This window comes from Oreochromis niloticus, linkage group LG18 (assembly GCF_001858045.2).
Source record: "Oreochromis niloticus isolate F11D_XX linkage group LG18, O_niloticus_UMD_NMBU, whole genome shotgun sequence".
In the NCBI taxonomy this organism is placed as follows: Eukaryota; Metazoa; Chordata; class Actinopteri; order Cichliformes; family Cichlidae; genus Oreochromis; species Oreochromis niloticus.
The window spans coordinates 27980560-28007050 of NC_031982.2; the positions used below are offsets into that span (position 1 = coordinate 27980560).

At 40.1% G+C, this 26491-nt stretch overlaps 1 protein-coding gene across 8 annotated transcripts in view; it reads left to right on the forward strand.

The window, feature by feature from the left end:
• The window catches only part of LOC100700475 (rho GTPase-activating protein 12), a 60730-nt gene extending 35021 nt beyond the window's left edge, over window positions 1-25709 (forward strand). For 3 of the 8 annotated variants that reach the window (XM_005476777.4, XM_019347937.2, XM_013272740.3), the window contains exons 3-19: window positions 10567-10833; window positions 12902-13108; window positions 13481-13561; window positions 13858-13986; window positions 14131-14193; window positions 14655-14729; window positions 15344-15405; window positions 17763-17844; window positions 19984-20085; window positions 20946-21044; window positions 21539-21641; window positions 21992-22111; window positions 22535-22633; window positions 22814-22891; window positions 23456-23590; window positions 23947-24052; window positions 24339-25709. In XM_005476777.4, coding sequence (XP_005476834.1) covers window positions 10567-10833; window positions 12902-13108; window positions 13481-13561; window positions 13858-13986; window positions 14131-14193; window positions 14655-14729; window positions 15344-15405; window positions 17763-17844; window positions 19984-20085; window positions 20946-21044; window positions 21539-21641; window positions 21992-22111; window positions 22535-22633; window positions 22814-22891; window positions 23456-23590; window positions 23947-24052; window positions 24339-24513 — 1983 coding nt within the window. In that variant the 3' untranslated portion in view covers window positions 24514-25709. The remainder of the gene's footprint in view (window positions 1-10566; window positions 10834-12901; window positions 13109-13480; window positions 13562-13857; window positions 13987-14130; window positions 14194-14654; window positions 14730-15343; window positions 15406-17762; window positions 17845-19983; window positions 20086-20945; window positions 21045-21538; window positions 21642-21991; window positions 22112-22534; window positions 22634-22813; window positions 22892-23455; window positions 23591-23946; window positions 24053-24338) is intronic. The other 5 variants (XM_005476780.4, XM_005476778.4, XM_005476779.4 and 2 more) reach the window with 5 other exon arrangements.
• The last annotated feature ends 782 nt before the right edge of the window (window positions 25710-26491 follow it).

Sequence of the window (26491 nt, forward strand, 5' to 3'; positions counted from 1 at the left end):
GTCGCCGAGGGATTACTACAACAACAGCACACACACACATGCACAGCCATCTGCCTCATCACTCACAAATCAATTCAGAGTTCTGCTGCAGCCACACTGAGGTTAAATAGTATCTGACAGTGAATTAAAGACTTCTTTTGCTTTCAACAGCCTGTTGGCACCTCAGACGTTTATCTTGACTACGAGAAAATGATAATCTCCGTCTGCTGAACACTCATTTATAATGGTGTAAATCACACACACACACACACACACACACACACACACACACACACACACACACACACACACACACACACACACACACACAGTGAAGCTTGATTCTGCATGTGCTTGTCAGTTTTTGCTTGATAAAAGACTGAGGGGTCCACAAATTGAGTTATTGCTCCAGTGATAAACGGTTCTACAAAAAAGGCCTAAAAGGCTGAGAGAAAGGATCAGACAGGTGCACAAAGCTGCAGGTGTCCTCTCTTACTGTCTCCCTAACCTTTTAAACCACATTTTCCCATTTTCAGTTCAGCAGGAAATGTTTGGCATGCTGTATGGGCAGCTCTGTTGACATTTTCTGCTGCTGGCAGTGAGGAGTAAATGTTTTCGTCAGTGTAGCTGTCTCCACCTCCGCTTGCTTTGTCCCTGACATTTCTGTATTTCTTACGTTAACCACAAAAAGTCAATCTTGGCAGAAAACCACTGAAAGAAATTATAAAGGTTTTGGCTTGCGATCCATTATAGCACCAACAAAGGCAGAATTTTCAGGGGTTTAATTTTCTGCCTGAAAAACTGTACTTTTTCCCCAAATGAGCTTAACTAAGAATATTTACTAGATCTGTACAGCTTGGGTAAGAAACCCATAGTAAAGCTAAGCTGTGTTTACATCATCTTACTGTAAGGATCATAGCGTATGTATGTCCTATTTCCTCATTAATGGCTGAGCTGTAGCTCATGTGGTCATTGGAGTATGAATAAATGTAAATTATAGATACAGAAAACTATAGAAAAAAAGTGCTTGTATGAATATTTGTGATTTGGTGAACGAGTCAACTTGTATAAAGCGCTTTCAGTGCTCAAGTAGAGTAGATGTATATGTTTTTTGGGGTGGGTTATGTTTTTTTTTTTTATCTATGTTAGCTAAAAAAAATAGTATAGATTCTTTTGGTTTTCATATATAATATGTTCATTTCATCTCCCCCCTGCAAATGTGATGTTACATTCTCCGTTTGCATTGTTTCATGGTCATGTCACACAGGCCAATGAAAATACCTCTGATAATCCTGCTTTCTAACATAAACAATTACCTAAACAATAAGTTTGGAAAATGTTTTATTCAGTATGACCCTAAAGGAGTGACTAAGCCCATAAGTTAATCAGGAACAGAAGTCTGGGCTGGGGCCATTTTCCCATTGACCTTCTGTGGTCTTTTCACAACCACAGGAGTCAGCCCCTGGCTGCAGTTAACAGGAATGTAGGTTTAAAGTTCATTTAAACACACTGGCTGCCAACAACAAGCTATGTGAAAACCAGTTAAAACCCACACCTACGTGGATGGACACATTTCTAAAATATGCTTTCCTCCTAAACAAGCTCAAATTTGCAATTTATAGTTGACTGATATATGCTGACGACATGACTCATTCAGAGTGTCTGCATGGGCAGTTTTCACAGTTCACTGTCAAAGTTAAAATTTGGTTAATTTAAAGGCGCATGAGTGATTTGTTCAGCACAGCAGCAGCCTGCTGCTATGCATCACACAAGCTATTGGAAGGAAATGGTTGGCACTGGGACACACTGTGTGAAACCACCTTATTGGTCACCAGAATTTCACATGTAAATCATACATAATACAGAACAGTGCAGAAATTTGTTGAATTAAGCATCTCTCCTTAAAAAAATGACTCATAATAACTGCTTTGTTTGCTTTTTACCTTTTTAAGGCAACTCTGTGGCTGAAGTTTTTTAAGGCCAGCTGGAATATTAGTGGTCTTATAACCAGAAGTTAATGAGGTTTAAAGAAAATTATTGAAAATAAACCAGAAACACTCTCTCTGTCGTGAACCATGCATCACCACTTAAATGAGCCTTTAAGCAATGCATTTAATGCCCAGCTGTGCTAATAAAGTTTTTTTTAAAGTACCAAACAGTAGGAAACTGTTACTTCAGGCCTGAGAGTGTGTCAATTTATAAATGCAAAACAGGTTGATAAAAGTAGATCCAGTCCACTAAGCTGTAGCATCTTAAGTTAAATGGGTGGTTTAAATAGAGTGGAGCAGACACCTGGTGAACACCTGGATTTGAGTTAGCATATTTGCACTTCCGGTTCCCACATCTCGATCCGGCCTCTTTCAGTTTGCCTACTGTGGTTATATGAGTAAGATTTGCAGTTGATCAAAGTTTTAGAGATTTTCAAATTTTGTTTGAAAAAAAATGCTAAGACTAAAGATGTTGTTGGGGATATTCGCCTTTACGGAAAATATAGGAGGTTAGTAGATGTGATAGCCTGATGTTACCTATCTTATCATGTTATAAAAGTGGCGTCAGTGTGCGATTATCTACAGCACATGTATCAAAAAGTTTTATTTACCTCAAAGCTTATATTTCTGCAGTAATCCAAAATGTTATGGAAAATGTTAGAACTTTGTAAAGACTCTGGACAAGCTTAGTGTTCTTAGGAAACCTGCTCAGGTTCATAACGCGCTCTGTTTATTGTGGCTGAGAATCTGATTCAGTGAACTGGTCTCTAAGCCTGTGGGATGATATTGTGACTGGGATTAGCTGAGCAGTAGGACAGCACAGATAAGGAAGAGTCTCGGTATCTTGGCTTCATATCTTCATCCTCCTCATCTGTGTTGGCTGGATTGACAGAGCTGGATTAAGATAACAGGCGTCAAGATGTCAGCATCAGTCAGTTGTGATTTAGATCGTGTCTGAAAGCCTGCTGTGATGTAGTCCTCCATTTATTTATTTAAGATACAATGAAGCGGCTCAGAATAGGATAATCTCAACCACGGCGTGCTTTTCTGCTGTGAAAGTGAAAACATCATCTTTTCAATCTGGTTTTGCCCTTTTATGCTTTTTGTCTGAAGGATTTCTTTTTTTGATACATTTTCAAAACCAAGATAACAAATGCACTTTCCAGGCTAAAAATAGACTACTTCTCTTAGCTGTTCTTAAAATCCCTCTTTAAATATCTAACGTTTCCTACCTGGCAACAGGATGGTTGGCTCGGTGTGTTAGATAACAACATTAAATCCTCTGCCGGATTGGAGGAGAAAGCTACATAGAGCGCACATCTTTGGAAGTCACATCCATTTGCATTATGTGTCCTGAGCAGTGACCACACCTGTCCCCCTGCCTGCTACCCTCTTACATAATCACACACACACACACACACACACACACACACACACACACACACACACACACACACACACACACACACACACACACACACACCCCTTTGTATATAATATTTATACATGCCAGCTGTCCTTAATGGACCCCTCCAGCTCTCAGCCAACCGCTGTGCTGGATTATTAGCATCATCAGCTGTGACCAGTCAGGTACATGAAATTAGAAGATTAATCAGCATCTGCAGAGTCTAAAAACAACAATATCCAAATCCTTTATCCTAAGGCACTTCTTCAAATATTACACATTGTATTTTTAGACTTTATTAGAAGAACACATGTGTTAATGTGGGCACAGCTGCAAGCCGATAGAGTGAAAAGATGACCCTGAGTAACACCAAGCCTGTTTCTGCTCACTTGTTTCTCCGTTTATGAATCTCATTAATGCCTGTGAGAACTTTACTGCATTGGATGAAAAAAATAAATAACATGTTCACAGTTTTTCTGGTTTATCAGCTTGTAGAGATTTCCATAGTTTCCTGTGGAAAATATTGGCATCAATATTTGGTTAATGTTTAGCCTTATCCATTCGACTGTGTTTAAGTAGTTGGCCGTCCTTGATTGACTGACTAATTATACAAGTTAGTTTTTCCGCTTATTTCCCTGTAATTTTTCCCCAATGGGCACTCGTGTTTAAAAATAAATTAATTAATTAATTAAAATGATTAATTGATTCGGAATGTTGACATTGTTTTAGTAATTAATCACATCACTGGGGAAAAATGCTTAAAACTACACAGGTTCACTGGTTTCAGTTATGTAAATGTGAGGATTAGCTTCTTTCTCCTCTTATTATCATGTTAAATTAATTGAAATGAGTAATTTGGAGATGTTACCTCAAGATAAAAGAATCTGCAGTGAGTATTTTTCACTTGTTAGTTTTTTAAAGCCTACATTATTAATTTAACTGATGGTGAGACCAGCCATGATGTGTACTTGGAGATGGTGGCACTGAGAAAAAGACAGGAGACTGAGCTTAGGCTGAAGAGTTTGGAGAATATACATAATATTTAGTGAATTCTTGCTTATACCAACGTGACATATAGATGACGGCTCAGTTATCTGCAATAAATACTAAGAAGCCTTTTGACGTTAAAGATGGATTTGTAAATGTGATATTTATTCAGGTGTAGGTTAGTATTGTTGAGAAGGATAAGATTGACCATTTGTGGGAACTGAACACTTATCTGAAGTTATAACTGTAAATCAGTGACTTTAATAATATTAATGAACATCCTGTAGCATGCTGGGAAAAGTACAGATTTATACCTTTTTTTGGGGGGGGGGCATGTGATTAAAAACAACATTGTAACTGTACCACAGGCCCATACTGAAGGCATTTTGAGTTCACTCAGGTCTTGAACCCACCTCAGGCTGTTCTCTTTTTGTCCCTGCATTGTCTGCTCTTTTCTCCTGTTGAATGTCACTTCTCTTGGGTTGCGCAACTATCTTAGGCCTTGAAACACAGGCACCACCCTTCTGTGTGTTTGTCCATGGTTTGCTGTTCATTATTATTCAGTTGGGTCATATTTGGTGAGATTACCTCAGACTGGACTGAAATAGGCATCAAGCTGCAATGAGCATGTGTTTTACAATCTTGGGGTTTGTCGGGTGTCTTTGTAACTTTTTCAGACACATTAAATGTTATTTTTGATTGCAAGCTCCTTCCCTCTGTGTTTTTATTTTTCCCTTTCCCTCTGTGTTATTCCTACAGAAGAAAAAACGTCAAGTTTAGTTCACTGCTCGTGCTGTGAAGTTCTCACTGCGTTGCAGTATCTGTGATGTAATCAGCTCGGCTCTAACATAGCCTCCTTTCTTCCTGTTTCGATCAGGTGTTGTCATGCTTCCTAGCTGGTTTCACCTGTCACAAGTAGCTGTGAATTAAATTTTACGAGTATACCAGTAACTACACAGATCCCAAAGTGTACCTTAAGCTAAAATACAAACAAAGCATGGGGTTGGGTGGGGAGGGCGGTGGGGGGTGTAGCTGTATTTCTTTCACTTTTGTTTTATTTATTTATTTACTTTTTGTAATTTCTTGTTGTGATGAAGATGAGCTCGTGCTAACATCGTGGGTTCATCTTCAGCTGCTATTATTTTTTATTATGATTGCACACAGCCACAAACTGTTTAAGTCTTATAATTTTGTTTGGATAAAAAAAATTATTAAAACATGAACTTTTCATTGTAACATGAAACCTGTATCCCACATGTGAAGAAAAAAGGGAGTTTTTCTGCTTCCGTCAGCTACATTAGTGCAAAAAGAAATGTTATAAAACACTTGCGACTATATTATGCAATACACTGTAACCACCGAAGGTGACCATGTAAAGCACTGCAGTGAAAAAAGACTCCAGTGAAACTAAAAGACTCCAGTGAAACTAAAAAACTGAATGGACAAGGAAGTAGAAGAGGGAAAGGGCCGGCCTGTCTATTTTTGTTTTTGTGGGCATGATTGTGCATGTGCACACTTGTATGTGTGCACACTAGTCAAGCGCTCGCACTTAAGAGATTGACATCAAAGTACCTGTGTGTGTGTGTGTGTGTTTGTGTTTGCATGGCCCATATCCCTGCAGGTATGTGGCAGAGCAGGTTCATCTGTGTCAAATAGAAGAGGTAAACGTGGACAGACACACCTCTGCCTCCTATTCCACCTGCATCACTGCTACGTCTCTTTAAGGCTCGAATAAACGTTGTTGTCAGGCTGCCACCTAAAGGACGGTGCGACCTTAACCTTTGATTGTCTGTGTTTCTGCAACTGTGGAAACAGAATGGTGAATATTACAAAAAACACACAAAAGGTTGAAACTAATGATAAATTTCACCACTAAATAATGTGGCATTTTTTATGAACTTTTTTATGGCATTTTTTTATGTGTATTGTTTTTTTTGTTTTTTGTTTTATTATGAACAGAGTAGTTGTATCTGTTATAGTCCGGCTTTGTTTGCATTACTATCTGTGATGCCTGTCAGTTTAGGAACTAGTGTACATATATAGATAGATAGATATATCTCTGTAATCATCAGTTTATAGTAATGATCACAATGTTGCACATTGATGTTTTCAGACTGTTGCTGAAATGATTCGACTAGAAACAACAGAATCGAGCACTGAAACTAACTTCACCAGACATTTGTTTTTTAAAAGCAGCTGAGCAGTTTTACAGTTGACCCCAAATTTACAAGAACCAGGACAACTTTGCATAAAATGAACACACTGGTCTGAATCTCTCACCAGACAAGTCTAAATATAAACAGTGTGATGCCAAAGCATCTGCTGCCATTTCTCTCCAGTGTTAGCACTGATGGATTCACTGCCTGAAGCTGAGTCTTAAGTTCTTCTGTTTTTCCTGGTCCTGATGCGGTTTATCTCTGAGCTGAATAACACTGGGCTGGGTGGTTATTATTCAGACTGCAGGCTGTGCTGATAAGACTGTAAATTTAGAACTGGCAGCATCACTCAGTGTCCCTTTCCTTTCTCCACCCATTAAGCAGAGCTCTGGCCTATAATAGGAAATTAAGATGCTGAGCTGCAATCAGAACTGTTAATTGGCTGCTGGTGCTGTGTAGTGAACCCTTAGGCTCAGACTGTGGCCTGTACACCGGGTGCTGTGGTTGTACTTAACTTCTGGTGGAACTGTGGTTTGGTCAGTTTGTGTAATCATTGGCTCTGTGTAAGTGTCTTTCCTCCCACAGTTTGGTTTCTTAATGATTTCTGTTCGTGCTGTCTCTGAAAATGACCACCGACATATTTGGAAATATTTGTTTTGGGAAATTTGATTTTCCTCCACAAGGAAGAACATAAAACATCGTTAAATGTTACTGATAGTACAGGATTAAACATTTCCAAACGTAGGAGTGCTGCACACTAAAATGGGTTCTTTCTTCTTAATTTAATTTGCCTGCTTAATTTCCTCTGATTCCTTATTTTTTACTTTGCTTTATTTAATCATAAATATTCATGGTCATTTCAGACAGAATTAAAGAATTAAACATTAAAAATGCTTATCATTTGTTCTCACAGCCCACCTGCAATAACTTCAAAGGCCACACTTGTTTCCACTTTTACCAGCTTGTAAACTGTAGAGGTTTTCTGTGTTCCTGGCATTGACTTGCAAGTGGCTCAGATTTATTGTGGCAAAGCAAACTTAATCAGCTGTTCACCCACTGAGCTGCATCGGATGCATTATACAAGCTCTCCTCTTATTGTCAGTATTATAAGATGGCACTTTAAACACTAGGGTTACTCATAAATACACAACCTCCTAATTTTATGCTTCATAAAAATGTCACAGTGGTGCACTTTATTTCGGATATTTCACTGCAGAAATCCCTGTGCAGAAAATGTGCGTAGGTGGTGACACCTGACTCCGTTGCAACCTGTACTTAAAGCACAGTGTACTGACAAAGAGAGGAGCTTCCTCATACTGAGAGGTCAACCTCTTAATGTTCAGTGGCTTCAGAGCTCCGTATTGATTAGCTGGTCAGTCTGTTAACACCAGATGTCCAGCACCAGCTGCTCAGGGATATACTGCTGCTTTAACAGAGTTAAGAGACTCCCTGTGCATTTTTAATGAGCCAACCTGGCAGTAAAGACTTTAGTTACATAATAGGGGTCTATTTGATAGAACATATACAGCTTTGGTGATAATTATCTTGTTTTGTTTTCTGTAATCCTGAGATGCTCAGATTGGTACAGGCATGAAGGGGATTTTTATCCTTGTGTTTTTACAGAATCTATATAAAAACAAACTCTTGTTTTCTGTGTCATTATAACTTCTCATCTGTTTTAAAAACACAACCCTTTGGTCTGGCAGTAATACGGAAAGTGTCTACTTGTCCTGCACAGGTTTCATGGAGTATAAAGAGTGTTGCACGCATATAGTCATTTATATGGAGGTAACTGCAGTGAAAGGATGTGAGCCCATATAAACAAAAATGACAAAAATCACCATCATCTAAACACCCGCCCTCCTTCGATTAGAAAAACCTATAATCACAAAGAAGACTCGGGCCTGCCAAAGTGCAGCAGACGGTACCGGAAGCTAACGTTTGATCCAGCTTCGATTAAACAAATGAAATGAAATACATGGACTTAATGCAAAGAGACATGATAATTGCTGGAAAAATGGCCTTTTTTACCTACATTACATGCTTGGATCACATGTGGCTTGTTGCTGTACTGCTAGTAGAAAAAACAAAACAACACTACTTTGTTGAGTTTGCAGAGTTGTCTTTTTTCCCACTTAAGCTTAAATTTCCGAGCAGCCTTAACAGGAAACTGTGTTTTTTGTGGCCAAAAGTGAAGTGGGCGACCACCTCTGTGGCTTTCTAACGGTCGATTGACTACCAGGACTTCCCCTTTGACAGATCCATGCACTAAATCACATGTTTGTGCAGCATTATGCAGGAAGACCACAGAACAGTCACCAGTGTTGCACGCTGCATGCAGTAAAGCAGACTGACAGCTTCAATCAAATCACTCAAAATACTAAACAGGGACGATGGCAGTGATGCGTTTGATGAAACGTTTTTCGCGAGCCATCTCGGTCCATGAAGAGGATGACGTATTTACTATTTGTCAACCACTGGAGGTAATTTGTCGTGTATTTTTAATTAATGGGTGTAAATTTGCTCAGCGTTGCAGAGGCTTTCTACTGAAAGCTGGCTGTAACTTTGAAATCTACAGCTTTGTTTAATAACCGAGTGGTCAGAAACTTTTAAAGAAAGTTTGGACTTCTGTGTAATGTTTTCACAAATGGAGGGATGAAACTGTTTAAATTATATAATAAGACATATACAGTATGTATATTGTGGTGCTGTGATACTGTATTGAACAGCTAGCACTCATCTGAGGCTTCTACTGAATATCAAGTTCTCCTTGGTACCTCCAGCTGTTTGCATGGCTCCTGCATATTTCATCCCCATTGATTCCCATGCAATAAAAACATCACAGAGCCAACGTTCAGAGGCCTCAGGGCACTGGCATTATTCATGCCTCTCTCTGCCCTGTCGCTCTGCAGCCGCGCTCCTTCTTTGTAATGCCAACATGAAATAATCATGACAAGAAGCCCATTGACTGGATCACTGGTTCATCTGGGTTTTAAAGGATGCTCTGTCATTAGAGCAGAGCTGTACTACACAGCAATAGAGATATTCTTCTTTGACTGAACAGGAGCTCTCTTGTTCACATGGTACTTGAATATCACCATATTTTCAGTTCTTAGGAGGTTAGAGTCGTAATCATGTTTGCCACTGGTTAAAGTGACGGTTACAGACTCACCCTTAAAAACATTTGAGTCATGGTTGGTCAGGTTTTCCAGCTTGTTATACAGGAACATTTCTGTAAGTGTGTAAGTATCATGACCTGATTTGCTGCATGTTGAAATTAAAACGGGATCTGAAACGTAACTCATATTTTCCTTGTGAACTTGAATAGCTCAGCCCAGCCAGTATCATTTTTCACTGTCTGCAGACACTTCTTCTTCTGAATGAGGTCTACGGGGGGAGAATGCAAGTTAAAGGGAATTCTTATCGTTAGCAGTTGTCCAGTTAGTTTTAAAGTAAAAATGTCAAGCAACTACATTAGGGTTTGTCAGTAACCAGTAACAGTTCTTTTCTGTGTTCAGATGAGGCTGGACAAACTCTCATCCCAGTGTTTAGGATGCATCTTGAGCTAGTTTAACTTCCTCTTTTCTACCTGACATGGGTTATTGCCACTCCCGGTTGTATAACAGCAGCAACTTCCTTCCCTTGTCCTTCTACAAGTTCATTCAATGATCTGCTTCTCCATGGCTCAAAAACCCTTAAAGTAGAGCTTGTAATTTCTCTCTATGACTTTTTAGTCAGTTACTCAATGCTCCAGTGCAGCTGAGAGAGTAGAGTAAACCTCAAACACACTGTGAAGATTAAATGATTGACTTCATGTGAAACTCTGTAGGAATGGAGTGTGGGGGTGAGGTGTTTGACATACACGCTGTTCTAAAATGTTTCAAATGAAAACGTCTACCAGCTTGTGCGTGCAGCTGGTGATTTACAGCCTGAAAGCTGTGAATATTTTACATCGTGCCCCTTCACTCACTGTCCAGGAACTTTTATGTAACAGACTTACGTCCGGTCACAGATGAATCACAGTTCCCTCTTTCTTTTTTCCCTTCCTTAGACTGTGTCTTCTGGCCAGGGCCGCCCCGAGTCACCCATCTACAGCAACCTCCAGGAACTGAAGATAACCCAGTCTACCCAGCCCCCTCTGCCCTCTGGCTCCCCGCTCCATGTGGTTGGAGACTGGGAGACCCATAAGGACCAGAATGGTAGGCACTTCTACTACAATCGCTCCACCCAGGAGAGGACCTGGAAGCCGCCTCGAACCAGGGACAATAGCACCAGGAACGCGCAGGGAGAGAGCCACAGCACCGGAGAGAGCTCAGAGGTAAACGCAATTTACCATAGTGGAGGTTTGTGAAGTATCGCAACACTATTGGTTGCCTTTTCCTGGGCCATGTGCCCTAGTATCAAGATGCATTACTTTGAGTTTTAACAAGCAGTGACATAGCCTTGTGAATAAATATGAAAACATAGCATTAGACTCTTCCCCCCCCCCCCCCCCCCCCAATATCAAAGAAACCATTTTATGGTACACATCTCACAGAGTGGGTCCTTTCATGCAGGCACCTCTGTTCATGTCAGTATCATTACTGCATTTCCATGGTGGTTGTGCAGAAATCTGAGGATCGGCTCTCTGAGAAAAATAAGAAACTGAGGCATGAAAACATGGAGTGACTGTGAGCTGGGTCACAGTCAAGTCATCAAATCAGAATGAAAAGTAGACAGAACGAGTTAATGCTAAGAAATGAACCAGTAGAGTTAGTGTTGGGCATGGAGACACTCTCAAACTACCAGTCAGTGCATTCAATTTAAGGTGACATATTTACAGATGATATATTTATCTATATCATTTTAAATGCTTAATATGGGAAATGATGGATAACAACACATTTTAATCAGTTGTGTTGCTGTGAAATGTGCAGTAGTTTCATTGAATCCAGTCTGATTTGCAAATGCAATATGTGACACTTCGGTTACCATAGATATTTTGGTAAACAGTAATAAATACTAATATAAGCAGCTGCTTGGACTATGAGTAAGCCTGTAAGATGATCAAAATGTTTGGAGCAAGTTCAAATTGTTTAACACCCAGCAAGAGCACATAACAAGTGATGTGAAACTGCCCATCACATCATTGGTACTGTAAAAATGCTTTAGGTAGCTGTTAGAAACATTACAGAAATCAAATCACTTTTTTCATTTTATGTATTTTTATCCTGAAAATCAGCAGAAACACAGTAGACAACAGTCTACAAGCCAGATAAAAATGCAGGCTGTAAGAATCTGAGAAGTGCAAAGTAGAGACCATAAAGGGTCCGGTCCTTTTCCTTTTTTTTCCACACATGTAAGCCTCTGATCAATCACTGCATAATTAATATGCATTGTCCCTTAAATAAGCATTAAAACAAAGCAGGTGTAGCCTGCCTTTATACAGCTCTTGTGACAAAGTTTATATTTTATTAAACCCTTTAATCTAAATTAAGTCCCAATTGTTATCGCATCAATTTTTATAACAACATGAACTCGGAAATGTTACTGTTAAACTGTCGAACAGGTGAGCCATTAATCATCTGATGTTGCAAAAATGTTGACAAAGTCAAACTGGTTCTCACAAGCACACAGTTACATAAAGCCGCTTGAATACAGAAGTTCATATATACTCAACCAGCGTCAAAGCATGAGTCAGAGACAAATATTAAACTGAAAACAAATATGCCGTGGCAGTACTTCATCACATATTGTGGCTGACTTCTCACTCACAATGCTATACGCGTAGACAGACGGAGGCAACTGCAAAATTGCTCTTTCAGCCCTGCCAGATTGTTTTGTGAGATTTGGATTATCAGACAGAATATATCTCGGAGATAATGAAAGTTCTTGTTTTCTTTCTGACGCAACAACAGAATGATTTGTCCTCGAAAAGCTATGAGTAAAAGTCCACAATGCTGTATTTCAGTTCAAATGAGATGACTACAGCTGATCAACAGTGAATGACTATTTTTATGATCAGTTCACACACATACACACACGCGCTAGTGACGTACCACATACCCCTGAGTCATCTCTAATTCTGACTCAGCCTCTGTTTCATTAAATGACTGCACCACACTGCCACCTACAGGCCCAAAGCAGGCACTGTCACCTCATCTGTTCTGTGCCACAGTGCAGGAGTTACCTTCATCACTGGCCAAAATCAAGCATGAACATTTTTAGCGCTCTGTTGACTTTTCTGGGTCTCTGTACTGAATCAAACTGGTGTTGGGTGTTTTACTGATGATTTATTGTTTCTGGGTGCATGACTGTCTTTTCTTCTCTGCAACGCTGTGGTGAAAATTGCCCTCTCCTTTCTGTGTCTCTTTCTCTCCCCTTTTTTTTTTTTAAACAAATGGTAGACCACCCCTCTCTCGCTCTCGCCGTCTTTCCTCCCCTTTCTCTCGCTTTCTATTGGTCGACTGCAGCCTCTGTCATCGGAGGACACCTGCTTCAGTACCTACTCTAGCCAGTCAGACAGCCAGTATGGCTCGCCGCCACGCGGTTGGTCGGAGGAGATGGACGAGTACGGCCACACGCTGTACGTCAGCGACTATACTAACGAGAAGGTACTGGCTGCACCGCTCCAGTCTGGCTTTACTGCAGGGGGTTTCTGGGACTGCACGTGGGAGCAGGTTTTGTTTTGATTTGCAGGAAATTTCTGCTTGGGGGCACAGCACAAATGTTTCCTGTTAATGAGGAAACTGTGATGATACCAAACTATACACACTTTTACCTATTATTTTCTTATTGTCATAATTTGTTTTAATGGCTTTTATGTGTAACTAAAAGGAAACCCAATTAGGTCTAATCTACTCAGAAAATAAATTAATCTTAATCTCAATCGAGACAATATAACAAAAGGCTGAAAATTAATATATAAATAAAATATATTTAGGATTCAAACCACTGAATGATTTTTCTCCGGTGTGTCTGCTCAGTGGTTAAAGCACGTTGATGACCAGGGAAGACCTTATTACTACAGTGCAGACGGCTCCAGGTCAGAATGGGAGCTGCCAAAGGTGAGACGCTAAAACAGTCAAGCGTTGAGAATTAATGGCGTACTGACCTGTCGTACAGGTGAGCACAGTGTATGTGCTGCACAACCGCACAGGATGGACCACAATTTCTGAACCCAAAAATAACATGATGGGGCAGTAAAGCTTCATATTTCAATGCGACAAGAGATAACTAGAGAATAGTTGCGACACCTCTACTGCACCTAATATTTCATGTGTTATTGCAAGGGCTTTTGTTAAGGAAAAAATGGTTTTAGTTGTATACTGACGTCATGCAATTCTTTGTTTCTTCAATGAAGTACAACCACTCTCCTCCCCAACCCTCTGGGGATGCTCCAAAGACCCGCAGTCTAGACAGAAGAAACGTGGAGCCCATCGTCCTGACCAAGTGGAGACATAGCGCCTACGTCCAGGACCCAGCCGACAAGGTCTGACACCCCTATACAACAAACTGTACTGTTAGTCTCATGCACCTTACTTATCCTTAAGGTTTCCTGCTGCACCTGGATTTAAAAATAGACTGAGATATTTGTTGAGTTAAGATTTTCAGTTGTAGACTGATTGCTTTGCAGCGGCTGTTAAAAACCAGGCGTTTCCGATCAGGCTCTGCACGCCCACATCCATACAAACACCAAGTCAGTAGCCTGTCACACTGATCAGTCAGTGTCTGTTCCTTCAGCCTGCATGACCATAATCACACAACCGGAGTGATTATTAAACCCCCTTTTTCACTCTCAGTTGATTTTATTTGATCAAACCTTTTCATTTAAATAATTTGTATTAATCACAAGCTGGACTTTTGCAGCAATGTTGGATGATTGTCTTTAAAATGTACTGATTAACCTGAACATGAAGTAGTTATAGTTGCATGAAACCTCATAGAAACTGTACTTGCATCCACATCTTAATTAATAATCCTTTTGTGTCTCCTGGAAAACACACAGGTACTAGACACGCATTATAATCTCACTGCTAATTACCATCACCCTCTTTCAGCTGTCCGTGTCTCCTTAACCTTGCATCATTTTCTCATTAACCTTCTTTTGTTAGCCCATTTGACATTGTTACTTTTTTTCCATCCCTGTCTCCTGACCAGGACGCTCCTTTGGGTCTCAAGCCCCCCTCTCCTGACTCTGACTCCTGCCCTTCGTCTCCCAAGCCCCCTGCCTCTGTTAGTACTCACTGCTAACCTCACCTTCTTCACCTCCTGCAGGGATTTAACGTGGTCTCAGATTGTTGGATGGTGACACATGTTGTATGGCAGGTTTCCTGCACAGGTCTGGAAAGGACCCCAGTTAAATAAAAGAAGCTTAACATCCTGAAGGAAAACTAAAGTACAATTGAAAAAATAGGTTTAACCTGTGTAGGAAATCCTGTTAATACGCAGCACTGTGGATTATAAAAGCATTTCTCGACCTTGGTTAATCACACAGAAGTGTTTATATTGTCAGAAATTGTTTTCCTGAGTTGGTTAATTCACCAAAAATCACCTTGTTTGTCTGAATGTTGCACAAGTAGTTTTAACGTTAGTTTATTCTAATACATTTTCATTCAGTTTGTGAATTCTGCCTTTCATGGGAGGGAAAAGTGGTATAGTAGGGTTTTTTGCCTCCAAGCTGAAGGCTGTTATTGTTCTGGTGGTGGGATATTTGGTGGCGGCGGTGGTGTTTTTATACGGCAGTAGCAACCAAGATTAAACAGCATCTCTCTTTGTCTGTTTTTGTGGGAATTATCAAAAGTAGTCAATGTTTTAAAATGTGTATTCATTTTTTCCCCCCTCTGCAGCCATCTGAAAAATGTGGAGTTCTGAATGTGACAAAGATCACTGAAAATGGCAAGAAAGTGCGGTAAGTAGTAGTAAGTAGCATGATGATGACGATGTCAGTTATGGTTAAAGGGATTGATGAGTTTGCCAGTCAGTTTCTCCATTCCCCATAAATGAATATCATTATATGAGATTAAAAATAAACTGAAGCTGCCTCGCCATAGTTTCAGGTCATATCTCCACATATAAACAACATTTGTGACACAGATGTGGGCTTGCATGTAAACGGGTTCGTATTTGGACTTTTCAGTCCTTTGAAGTTAGTGTGTCAAAAAGCTGATGCCTATTTATGACTGTTGGATTTATTTATTTGTTTTTTAAATGGAGCTTCAGGCGACAATGTATTTGCAGAGGTACTCGTTTATCTCGTCTCCTTTATTTTTGTGGGTGAACGACTCTGCTGTGTGTGAGAATGGTACAATGTAGACTGTAGGAGAGACAAGTGAAATGTTTTACACAGTGAAAAAAACAAACTGAATGATTTAGTAGAACTAAACTACAGAACCAGCTAATGTTGTGACTTAACACCGTTTTAGCTCTTCAGCTGATATCTCTACCACTACATCAAATAATTGTGGTTAGCCAAATCAGTCAGCATTGTACTGTTTGTCAGCATGTAAATGTTTCATAACACCCGGCGCTCCTGTTTCTCGCTTACACGTTGTGCATTATGGAGGCTGGATATCACTACTCTTATTAGGTGTACATTAACCTTCTCTGCCGCCATGGCAGCAGTGCTGCAGGGGGATGATAGGACAATTGAACTATAGAGAAAATCCAACCCCAGTGAGTAATACTGACTCAGTATTATTATCAAACTTATGTTCTGAGGGCCATAAATCAGCACAGCAGAGGGTCTCTCTTATTAGGCTAGTCCCCTCATGATTTAAAAAATAATAATAAATCCTTTTTTGCACATTTCCCTGTAAGTTGCACCAGGAATCATTGTGTTGTTAACAATAGGCCACAATTTGTCCAAATTAATCTGCCTTCTCAAAGAGGCTCCACACTGGAAACAATTAACTTATCATGTAGCACTTTGTGGCTGATGGTTGGTCAGACTCCAGTTGCCTGGGTAACCCTCGAAAGTATTTACCAACCTGTAATACGTCAGTCAGCGGTATCCCTTGCTCTCACTTTTTGTCACTTCAGCTGCTCAAGAGGAAGTTGAATAAAGAACCCACCTGCTCAGCAGAGGTTATTTTGCCCATCATTATTGAATGTGTGACGTTCTGTAGTCTCTGGACACAGTGGTGCTGCTAGGACGTGTCTTTACTGTCAAATATTTCACAGCCTGTCTGTGTAGGTTCTGAGTCATCCAGGGCATAGTAGTCTGTCTTAGAAGCTTTTTTGAACTTCTTCCCGTATGAGAGGTGAAACATCTTCAAGAAAGTTAAAGAAGTCGAGTCTTTTTTTTAAAAAAAAATTAAACTCCTTAGAATATTACAGCCTGCTATGCCACGCTGATGTAATGTGGTTAGCCCATGCAGATGTGCTGACGTGTTTTGTTTTTTTCTTTTATTTACCACAGTAGGGTTTCTTTGTAATGATAAACTGAGTTACTTAAAAATGGATACATGCTATCATTACTTTTTGTAAATTCCAAACAATTTAGCGTGACACAAGATACTGTTTTTCCAATATTTTGGAAATTATTTTGTTACAGCAATTAAAATACAGGTCATAGATGCTATTAAAAAAAGAATGAATGGACATAGCTTCTTGTTATGAAAAGTGAAGCAAATGTAGAAGAACCTGAACCTGCATTCTTCTTATTAGCCACCAGTGGGATGGCTAACAAAAGGCTGCAAAAAGACTTACAATCCTATGGAAGTATATGGGAAATCGGCTCACAGACTTCAGCTCAGTAAACATTTATTTGGTACATGCTGGTCATTCTAAGGGTCAAAAAGGACATGTGCAGGTTATTATATTTGGTTTCTGTTTGCCTTGTGATGGGGAACTCTGTGGCCAGTGTTTCACAGTTAGACCCGCCCCTTGCTCATCACATTCAAAACCAAGATGGCGATGCTGATGGCAACGATGCTAATCTCAAGACTTTAAAACTAGATTTCATAAACTTGTGGGTGATGTTGAAGTGACTGTGTCAGTCTTTTACACTTTCGGATGAGTAAAGGACAAAAGAAAAGAAAACTACCAACACTGAAAAACAAAAAAAGGAGATGGTAAGATGCTCTCAATAGATTAAAGATAGAAACGATCCCGTGAATGTATATCCAGTTCAAAGTGCGGCTTTTAATTCTTTTCTGTCTACATGATGTAGTTGGCTCTAATCTCAGCACTTGTTTTAAGTACATGGAGTATGTTTTTTGTTATCATCATCATTATTATTATTATTATTATTTACATCCATTACAGAAAGAACTGGACTTCTTCCTGGACCGTCCTCCAAGGTTCAACGCTCCTGTTTGCCAAAGGACAGGGAGGTGGAACTAGCTGGGTGAGTGATAGAAACTTGCTGCCTTTAAAAGCTGTCGTTTCGTATCAAAACAGAGCCACACACTGTTTTGTGAACATTAGTAACTCTTTTCAACGGCCTTTAATGTGGCTCTGCTGCTTTGTTGCATTGAAGGCCTCCTTCAGTGACTTTGTCATCTGAGTCCACTTTCTTGCACTTCTGGCACAGCCTGTATCGAACACCAACTTTCACAATTAGACATATGCGCAGTAGTATCCTTTTCATTATGTACAGTTCAATTTTGATTGCAGCTTTGTTAACACAGTCCATAAGTTCATACATTATGAAATATTTTGGAGGTAACCTCTCCTTTTGGTGAAGTCTCACTAACTCAGTGAGGCCTGAAAAAGGTCAGTCTCAGTGGAAAGGTCGGGTGTTCTGCTTGTTTATACTGCAGATCAGTTCCTTTAATCTGAAGGGCAGATGTAGGAGTGTTAAGAAACACTGTGTGCAGCTAAGCTTTTGAACTGGATGACGATCTAGTTTCTGTTATCTCGGTCTCAAGGGCAGCCTGGCTGCTAACTGTTCCCTTACCTGTTGGATATAGTTAGCTGGTGGTTAAAAAACTCGGTGAAGGGTTAAACTTCAGAATTAATTAAGCATGCCTCCTGTTAACATTTAGGTTAATCTTTTCTCCTTGTTGTCAAGTGTTGCTTCATAATCTGCATTCTGTACTTATTCCCCTGCATCTCGGGTTATTATATAAACCCCCATCTCTTCAAAATTAGCACATTTTTCAGGCTGTTTGTTAGGTCACTGAGGGGGAGTTGAATATTCTCTCTTCTGTATGTGTCCTTTTCTTTCCATGCCTCCATCTCTTTACCTTTGGCCTCATCCTCCCATCATCCTTTTCTTTCATTCCTCCCTCCATCCCTCTGTTCAGCCATACTATCAGAGTGGCTACTTCCCTGAATTGCTCCTGTCACTGTTGAGTAACTGGAGGCCGTCAGCTAAGAAACGACCTGATGTCTCCTTTGGCTGCTCAAGGCTCAACCGAGCCTCCTCTGTATGTTCTTCCTCCTTCCTTATGCGTGCTTCCAACTCTTCCTACTTCTCTGCATGCCATCTTCCTGCTGTCTGTCATGCTCTGACTAATATTCACTGGCATGACTCAAAAAAAGGGACAATATTGCTGTCATTACTTGCTAATCTCTGGGTTGACTTGATGTATTTTTACTGTTTGAGTTGACAAACAGGATGTAGATTTAATTTAATCATAGAGATGTTTGGTTAGAAATGGAAAACTCGGGTGGAGATCTGCAGGGCATAACAATTATTGATTTCACACACAAGCAGGATTACCTTGTGTTTTAGATGTACTTGTGCAAACCAATCTTTTCTGGACTGCCTTTGGTTTACGAGCTCCTGGTGTGAAACGAGTGCTACAGAAAGGTGGATTTTGTCATTTTTTTGTTTTTGTTTAGCGCATAGGAAGATTACAGATCAATCACAAATCACATTTTGTATGCATGTGAATTTGGACCAAATGCATGTTTTTTGTTGTTTTGATTTTTTATTTTATTTTACTATCAAAAAGTCTCATTTCTTCAGCTGATTGGCTGAAGGGTGAAGGCACCTGGTGTGGTAAAGTGTGTGCAATTACATTGAGTCCCTAGTATTGATTAGGTGGTGATGGGCACTTTACTCTATCATACAGGGCTTTTTGGGGGGGGGGTCATTGTTGTAAAGGCAGTTGGACATTTTAAATGTTATTTCTTATCTACCTTTGAAGTGAAGTGCATATGTAAGCCTTTGTTTTCAGCAGTAAATTAGGCAGCAGAGCACCAAGTAGGCAACTAGGGCGACCACATCTAATACACTTGTAAGGAAAAAGCTGAAAATACAAGTAGTACAACTCTCCATTCATATTCACCATTAACTGTTTGGCCTCGACTGAAACTAGTGGAAATCCTTGGTTCCTTTTTCTTCCTCACACTTTAAAAGCTAAGAAAATTTTACAGTTGGATTGAAACTTGACTGACATGCGCACCATTATCATTTGACTTTTTCTTTTCTTTGATGTGAGCTGTTGCATGGTTCAACAATCAAAGAAAAAGGAGACCACTGTATATAAGCAGGCCCTCTGTTTGTTAATATGATTGTTTTTCTGTCTCTGTCCAGTTTGGAGGCGGTCAGTCGAAACCAGAGTTCACAGTGGATCTGAAGGGCGGCTCAGTGGACTGGGCTTCCAAAGACAAGTCCAGCAAGAAGCACGTTATAGAGGTGAGGGAGAACTTACATTAGATCCGATCTTTTGCTTTTATCGCTTTTTATGAGGCGTCACTGTTTACGTGTCACTTTGTATTCAGAATCAAAATAAAATCTATTAACTGTAGACCAAAATCTCTTGTTCGCCTCAGTCATATTATCTGTGCGAACATTTTTAAGAATTTCAACTATTGAAAAAGCTAGAGCGTTGAAATCAAAATTGTAATATCTTTTAAACATGGGAAAGTTAGTGGCGTTATTTACAGATGAAATAAACACATTTTTTTACTTGATGAACAAAAAAAGTCATCACAGACTGTTTAGAAACACAAAAAAATCCAGCACTTACTCCTGAGCTTATATTTCTGTTTATTGTATTGAAAAGCGATTGTGCAGGTTGTTTAACATTGGTGCTTGGGTGTGTCATGTAAATGTGCAAGATTTGGGTATAATTTGTTTTATAATTTTCCTCTGCTCTCCCCAGTCAGTTGCAAAAGCATCTAAATACATAAATGACAAAACAAACAGACAGTTACTGAAACAATAACATATATGTTCAGATATGTTCTTCAGATTATGACAGCTTGCTTGATTGAAGTAAATGTTTCATATTCAGGTGGAGAAAGCATTGAGCTATGTTAATATTTCTCAGTTAGGAAGTATAGGAAGGTTTTTCCTGGTTTAAGCTTCTCTGGTGGGTCTCACAGTTTCTTGTATGCAGGAAATCCAGCAGTTATTCTAAAATCTTTAGAGAATAAACTATAGAAATCACTCTGGTGGATTTGGATGTTTTGTGATTTAGTCAGTACTCAGTGCTGCACTCACAAACTCAAAATGTTTATGAGAAAAATGATTTGTGCCTCTCCTGACTGCAGCTGAAGACTCGTCAGGGCACAGACCTGCTGATCCAGTCAGAAAACGACAGCGTCGCCAACGAATGGTTCAAGGCGCTGCAGGACACCATCAGCAACCATGTGAGCAGCAACACCTTCACTCTGCCAATATAGTTTCCATCTGTTTCAAACAGAATAAAGTCAATTTTGAATCATCTGCAGTGAGAAGATTTGTGGTTCAGCATGAAGGAATACGTCCGGGTTTGACATTGTGTGGGTGACTGATAAGAGAAACAAAGAGGACTGCTGTGTCACAGTTACCTTTTTGCTCTGAGCACAAACTAAACAGCAGCTGCTCATTTTTACCCACTGAGGGAAAACGAAGAAGTTAACCAACAATAGGCTTTATGGTCTGAATGAAACGCAATTTCACGTTTATGGAAAACCTACAACCAGCAACTGTAAGGGAAATAAACGCTTCAAAGCTACATAAAAGCAGAGTAGCGTGAAAATTAAACCTAGAAGACAGAGAGTTTATTGTTTTCTTTCCAGAGGCCAAAGAGCACCTTTTGAAACTTTTACAAGCGGTTGTATCTTATTTCCTTGTGTGTGTATTTTTTTTCTGTGTGTATTAGGCCAGTGAGTCTGATGACCCCATAGAGGCGGACATGCCCGAGTCGCCTGGTGCAGAGAAACATGACAAAGAGAAAGACCGCAGAGACTCCAAGAAAGTCAAAGGTGTGCATGCTGTAAAATGGTGGGATTCATTCATTCAGGGTGGGATTCGAGAAATAAAACATGACCAAAAATGACTGAAAGTAGCCACAAATCATCACATGCCAAATATTAACAGTAGCAGTAAATGACTAACGTGCATGACTCCTCTAACAAAGAGCGGAAGGGATTCATGAGTGAAGGCACAAAGTACAACAACAAGCCTATTTGGCCAAAGGCCTCAGCAACCTCATCTGCCCTCCTTACCCTATAAAACAATAGCTTATCAGTTTCACTCCTCCAAAACATCATGGCGATCAGCGTGCTGAGACGAATGGTGGATAACACCGTCCTGTCTCGTGTCTCCTCCACAGCCATGAAGCCCTCAACCAGCATGGACTCCTCCGAGCACAAGAAGACCAGGAGCAAGCTGAAGAAGCTCCTAACCGGCCGTCCCACCCTTCAGACCGTCAAGGATAAGGGATACATTAAAGGTGCCAAAGAAACAACAGCAACACTCAAAATGTTTTCGGTTTCATTTCTTCTGTGGAAAGTTGAAAAGATGTTACAAGCAGCAAAGGTTTGGAAATGTAACTGATAGATGACAGCAGTAGAGAAGCACACATCAGTGCTTTTTAAAAGTTAATTAGAGCTGTACATTTGGATGAATCATGTGTGCTTTGGTATTTTTCTTGTTATTTATTTTACTGTTAAGACTTTTAGCTTAAGACATCAGTCCAATTTTCACACATTAAATTAGGAATTGCAGTTTATGATTCGTTTTCGCCTTCTGTACCTTAACCTCTAATTAAAACTAAAAGCACTGAAGTGTGTCAGTGAGGGTCTAGTGTTGAGATCTGAAAGCAAACCAGTGTGTTTGGTCTATTTTTTGACCGTTCTTTATTTTCTGTCTTCAGATCAGGTGTTTGGCTGTGCTCTTTCCAGTTTGTGTCAAAGGGAGAACACCACGGTGCCAAACTTTGTCAAAATGTGCATTGACAATGTGGAGAACAACGGTGAGTAACTTAAAATCATTCTAGTCTCTGTTTTCCTGCCTGTCTTAAAAGAAAGGTGAGGTTTACTACTTATTGAAATAAGGTGCGACTGCGGCCTCCTTTTAGCTGATTGTGCTTTTCTGCTACTCAGACTTTAAGGTTAATTTACAGATATTGATAAACTGGTGTTGATCCCTGCAGGTCTGTCGGTAGACGGGCTCTACAGAGTTAGCGGGAACCTGGCAGTCATACAGAAACTCCGCTTTGCTGTCAATCACGGTAAGCGCCCTTTGAAACTGCCTCTGCCATTAATTGCAGAGATACGACTGAAGTGAATAATGCAGTAAAAATGAAAAGTAAAGCCGAAAAATATTCAAAACTGTAATAATAATCAGTTAAAGAGCTTTTAACACGATTTTAAAAACACGATTTGATGTGTGATACATCACCTATTTATGGCACAACACTTTAAAAAGCATTAAATATTCTCATTTTTTAATGTAAATATTTCTTTAAAGTCATGTTAAATATTGTCAAAGTTTTACATTAGGAGTAGGTAATCTGGTAATCCCTATGAGCCAAACGAAGCTCATTTTCACATTTTTTTTTCAACCCTATGGTGTTGATGTTCAAGCACACAGCTCTCTAGAAGCTCCACTGACCTTTTGCTCAAACCAACCAGACAAAAGCTAAACAGAAAGGAAAAGAAAGCTAAAACTGCTTCATTCAGGTCAAAGACGAACATAATATTTTACATACAGTGTTATACAAGATACTTTGACTTGAATTCCTTTCTTTTATTCTAATAAGATACTTAAGTGATCTTTGCATGTATTTGTCCAGATGAGAAGGTGAATCTGTCAGACGGGAAGTGGGAGGACATCCACGTGACCACAGGAGCCCTGAAGATGTTCTTCAGAGAGCTGCCGGAGCCACTCTTCACCTACAATCTCTTCCACGACTTTGTCAGCGCCATCAGTATGTCTCTGTATCTGTAAATAAATGCAGTGTCACTGTAGTATCCCTTAAGTGGAATCCTGTTAACTTTTTAAACAACAGGTTCACAGCAGGTTCCAGCCAAGGACTACAGCTCCTGGGTTTTTGTCCAGGGACTCATCTGTATTTACTGTAAGGGTCTGTAAAGACAGGCAGGGTCAGCTGCAGTCGCCAAACCTCTCTCTGAAAATGCTTTAAAAATGAGTTTCAGTGAACTGAAGTGCACTTTTTCTCATCATTGTCTCACTGAAACTAAAGATGTTGGATGTTGTACTGGTGAGCTGGTGTAACTTTTTGATGGATCCAGACTTTGATGGATTTTGTCTTTTGTTCTGCAGAAATATCTGACCACAAGCATCGAGTTCAATCGATCAAAGAGCTGGTCAGACAGCTGCCCAAACCCAACCACGACACCATGCAGGCTCTCTTCAAACACCTCAGGAAGTAAGAGCAGCACACCATGTTATGGATTTTTCCCTGATTGATTTTTTCCCCTCCTAGAAAAACAAAAGTTAAATATTAAAAAAAAAATCATATTCAATCATAAGAGGGCTTCATTCTCAACATGTGCAAACTCAGAGGTGTTAAATAATGGAAGAAAATAAAGAAGATTGAACTACTTGATGACTGTTCAGTTAATTAACAAATGAGTACTGAGCACTCTTTGGCCTCCATATTACCTTGCACGGTAAATAACTGACAGTGGGTTTATTTTACTCTTTTTTTCCAGAGTGATTGACTACGGCGAGGAGAACCGTATGACGACCCAGAGCGTCGCCATCGTATTCGGCCCCACGCTGCTGCGGCCTGAAACGGAGACGTGGAACATGGCGGTCCACATGGTCTATCAGAACCAGATTGTAGAGCTTATACTGCTAGAGTACGAGAGCATTTTTGGCAGGTAGATGCCACAGGATGAGCTGCTTTGTTTTTTTCTTTTCCTCTCCCAGTGCAGAGCTCTTCCTAACCCAGCGTGGCAGGCCCGGCTCGGGTCGACCCGGCCCAGCCTCACCCTGCCTCGGTCTGGGCCAGCTTATCTTAAACTCTCACCAACCTGGCTTCTCTGGTCGCTGACTTCTCCGATCTTCAAAATCTTAGACCAACAAAGCCAACCGAAAATATACGATGAAAACATCCATAACTATCGACCAAAAAGTTTGGACTCTTTGCACTTTTCAGTCTCGTTTTCTCCCGCAGCTGTATTTGTGCCACTTTACTGCAAAGGTGGCGTCCTTCTGTCTTACCACTGGATTCCTAAAACTATTATTACTTACTGGGCCAAGCAAGCCTGAACTACTGCACAGACTGACTGAGGCCAAAGGAGCAGCAGCAGGTCCAGTAGGCTGTATTTACAGATGAGGCAGCAGTATTGGGGGTTTATGATGCTGGATGCAGCTTGTATGTACCGTACTGTACTGTAAATCTCATTACCTGTATAGTCACTCCTGTATGAACCACACTGAGGAACCAACAGAAGGAAACCAAACTGTGGACTCTTTACCCTCAGACGTAAAAGGTGAAACATGCTGACGCTGGAACAAGAAGAGGAGGGAAGAACGTTTTTTGTTGTTGTTGTTTTTTTATTTTGTTTGTTTAGTTTTTCTTTTTTTTTTACATTGGGAACGATCCACTTAAACTAAATCTCTTTGAATCTGCTTCTCTGTATTTTCTTGCTGAAGAACAGGACCAAGGTCCTCTGAACACATAAGAGGTTATCGCCTCCGGTATTGCATCTGCACGCCACCTTCTTAGTTTTTAGAACAAATCATCTAACAGTGGGCAGAACATCATCTTGGGGGGGACAAAACAAATTAACGGTATTGTACAGTGTTTGTGCGTGTGCATGTGAATGGGGAGGGTGGATGGATTCATGAATGAATGAATTAAATAGCAATATATTGTAAAAATAGTAAATATAAGTATGCCTGGAGTGTTAAAAATATATATGATGCAAGGGAGAAATCACTATTGTGTGATCATTGTGTAACCAACAGACCTGAGGAATAAAATTATGAACTGGGGATGTGGAGGTTTACCTTTGAGTCAGTACTGTTGGCGTTGTCTAACTGAATTAAAGACCTCAAATAAGAGATACTCTAAAGCTTCGTTCTTTGTTGTTTTTCCACTTCATATATTTTAGTGACTACTGATGTCGCCGCATCACAACACAGAGTGCTGGGTAGGACCGTTTTTTTTAAATCAAATGGACATGGCCATTGTGACATCATCAGCTGGTTATTAAATACTCTCGCTGAGGATTTTCAGTATTGCTATTTTGCTGTTTGGGTCTGAGTGAGAAACTGAAAACGGTGCGTGCTCAAAAAGGCAGGTCACATGTTTATAACTGTAGCATCCTAGCTTCTTTTAGTGATCGGTAAACATCTGGGGACTGTGGAGACCAGCTGACCTTTGGGAGAGGAATTGTGTCCCATTCTTGTCTGGCATAAGATTCCAGCTGGTCAACAGTCCTCGGTCGTTGCGTCAAATTTTTGGTTTCATGATGGTTTCAAATTTTGTTCAGCTGATGAAAGGTCTGGACTGCAGATACCCAGATTCTTGCTGGGTATCAGTCATGCTGTTGTAACAGATATGCAGTATATAGTTTAGAATAAACTTCATGAAATGTGAAAGCCTCTCTCTGAAAAAGACATCTAGATGAGAGCATATGTTGCTTTAAAATGTGCAGCAGTGATTGTGTCTCCCAAGATGTATAAGATGCCAATTCCATAGACACTAATATATGCACCTCATCGTCTTTTGGACCAAGAGCCGAGAACTCTGCTCCCTCATCTTCAGTCCAGAACACAACATCCTTTTTTTTCTTTCTTTCTTTTGGAATTGGGGTTGTACCAGTTAAGCCTGTCATGACGCACACGTACACAG